Here is a 2952-nt window from a genome sequence, read left to right as displayed (position 1 = left end):
CAACGGCCATCCGCAAGTCAATAAGGGTACTACTCAACATTCGGACCAATCGCATCATGGTGTGGGCGGACTGGAAGCCCTGACAGGGACCCATGATATGACCCATGTCCCTAGAGAAGAAACGACAAGTCCAATCCTGGGGGAAAGTCTAGCTGGAAATGTTCCGGAGTCGATTGCAGCCGCCTATTGGTCGAGAAATCTACGCATGTTTCCAGGCCTTGGTTTGGTAGGGCCCTTCGCAAAAGGAACAGGAAACACAGTCTGGAAGGGGAATAAACGCTTGCGGAGTTTCGAGATACTATCTATCACCGGCCATTTTCCTCCGTGATGGCCAAGCAAGTTGCTGGGCTCATTTCACTAGCAAGATTGCCTGCTTCGACTCAGTCCGTACTCAGGCTCTTTTGTTTTCCCTCTCTGTCGTGTGCGGCTCATGCGAGACACGGGAACGGGGTAACATTGGAGTTGCAGCCATCAACCAGTCAAAACACCATTTGTGGCGGCCTTGAAAGCGGTATAGCACTGGACCTTGAGAAAAGGCTCAAGTCAACCAGCGCCTCTATGATCCGTATTCCACCAGATCAAAGACGTGACTGTGACTGTGACTGCCCAAGGCCCTGATCCTAGGCTTGGAACGGCTTAACTTGAGCTGCTGTTGAATGTGATGTGATGTTGCTTGTGCAGCCTGTGCTTCATCCTAGGCTGCAAATAATGCCAGTTAGCTCACACTACATTACACTACACTACACGACACTACACTCCAATGCACCCCCGGCTCTCCGGACCCGAGCAGTCGGTTCTGTCCGTGATGTGCCTGGGCTGGGCTGGGCTGCTCTCGGGGGTGGCATCAGGCTGGCAGAAAGTCCTGTCCTCCTGCTGTGATCTGTCAGATCAGGCTGAGGGGAATGGAAGCTGCCGAAGGGGGAGGGGGGTGCATGGATATGGACAAGTGTTTCCGGGAATATGAGCGAGTGCGTCTTGCAGTTTCCGGGCTGTCAAGTGCCCTTCATCCCTTTTTCTTGTCTTCCTTTCTGACTGCTCAAGTCGAGTTGAGGAATCGAAGTCGTCTCTTGCACAAGCCTCGAACGCAACTGGAGGTTCTTCTCCCGGCAACTTACACGCACCTTAACTTAGCCTAGATTCTTCGGACTTTGGTATCTTTTCCGTGGCTGGGGGGCTGGGTCCATTGGTCCATTGACCCACGGATGCTCTTTAGGCTCGAGCCTTTGCCGAAAGGTACGGATACAGTGAGTGAAAATCAAATCACAGTGGAAGCTTTTGCTCTTGGGGGGGAGGGGAGTCATTCTCTCATTGTTGATTAACAGGGATCATCAACGATGTGTATGAATAAGTTTGGGTCTGTCAAGGGTATGAACATGACAAGGGCATCAACAACTTGACATGGACATGGATCCTACGGTAAGAGGAGAGAGACTGGACCTTTATCAACCTAGTCAACATTTTAGTGAGGACCAAATGATTTATTTAGGCATGGATGGGATAGGATGGGTATGGGCGTGTGATGGTAAATTGGCAAAGACACTCCCTCTCTCTCCCAGTCCCTCTATCGTCATTCACTTAACTTGACTTGCCTTATTAGCTATTCATCTTGTCTTGTCTTGTCCTGTCTTGTCTCCCATTGTTTGATATATTTATTTATTATCCTTCGCCTGCCCCTCAGTGTTTACTTTGTCTTTTCGAGTCTATCTCGACTTTGAGAAGAGAGAAAGAAGAATTCATTGTATTACTTTATCTTGTCTTTCTTGAACTCAACTCAACTCAACCACAGGCCCTTTTGATTTCTACTAAGTTCATCACCATCGACATCTTTTACTCTCTACCACGACAATCGACCGTCTTGTCAACGTTGTTTCCGCAGCGCATTATCGCTGCGCGTGTCGCCTGGAGTTTGCGATTCCAGCCAGCCACAATATTAGTTTCTTATCCTCAAGCGTTTCTTGCAGCATCCAATGTCTTCTCATACAATGTATGCCCCGCCATCACCTACGCCTCGCACCTTTGTAAGTCAACCCACCCATTCTTCCCTCCCTAAAGACGCCCAATTCTAACACCATTATTCTCAGCACAACTTCGAGCAACTCCCCGCAGAACTACGTGTCAAGATCTGGAATTATAACCTCCCTCCTGCGCGCCTCGTGCCCATGCAATGCGGTTCCTCATGGTCCGGCTCCCCAGGCTCCTACTCATGGTCAGGATGTACTTCCCCAGCAACTATTCCCGCCAACCTTCACGTATGCGCCGAGTCGCGCAGTGAAGCTCTCAAGTACTACGGACTCGGCTTTGGCTTTGCTCGTGGTCCTGGTCAGGTCTTCCTCGATCCCGATCGTGATATTCTCTACTTTGGACCTCGCGATGGTTACATGGCTGCGGACTCTCAGTTTCAAACATGTATGTCAATGTGCGATCCTGAAGAACTCGCTCTTGTGCGCCGCCTTGCCATCAACGATGCCCTATTCTGGGTTGACGCAACCTATCGCTCCATGACCGCCGCCAGTCTCACAGTCGAGTTGCTGCGTCGCATTCAGTCACGTATGCCGGGACTTGAGGAGCTCATATTCGTTCCTCGCGTAGAGGAAACACCAGAGTCTCTATCCTACATAGAGCCAACCATGGTCTATGTTCGCATGGCCCAACAGATTGAGGTCGCTATCCAAACTCTACAGCAACAGACTCCCGGCTGGACACCACCCAGGTGGAGGATTCTACCACTGAGTGCTTTCCAAAGCGTCGGTGCTGCTTGAGAATAGACGCTCTTACGGAACAAGCTAATAAGATGCTTTTACGCATATCATATTTAGCCAATAAGCACAAAACCCTGCAGAAAGCAGAGAGCGTGGGGGACTATGAAAGACTCAGGCTTCATTTCACCAATGAAAGACAAACGCTGAGCCTCCATGACACCCTCACCTCCAAATGCCGCGCCCACCCACCCAC

The 2952-nt window shown here is 50.4% G+C and overlaps 1 protein-coding gene across 1 annotated transcript; it reads left to right on the top strand.

Moving 5' to 3' along the window:
- Nucleotides 1–1982: 1982 nt before the first annotated feature.
- On the top strand, nt 1983–2759 carry FTJAE_13247 (uncharacterized protein; the record flags this gene model as incomplete). The annotated part of the gene is made up of 2 exons (XM_037346371.1): nt 1983–2018; nt 2082–2759. The coding sequence occupies 2 exons, from the start codon at nt 1983–1985 to the stop codon at nt 2757–2759; spliced, it is 714 nt and encodes a 237-aa protein (XP_037199714.1).
- Between the last annotated feature and the right edge of the window lie 193 nt (nt 2760–2952).

Source organism: Fusarium tjaetaba (assembly GCF_013396195.1).
Source record: "Fusarium tjaetaba strain NRRL 66243 chromosome Unknown NRRL66243_c0000396, whole genome shotgun sequence".
In the NCBI taxonomy this organism is placed as follows: domain Eukaryota; kingdom Fungi; phylum Ascomycota; class Sordariomycetes; order Hypocreales; family Nectriaceae; genus Fusarium; species Fusarium tjaetaba.
Note: the sequence above shows the minus strand (reverse complement) of the source record. Positions and strands in the feature narration are given on the sequence as shown.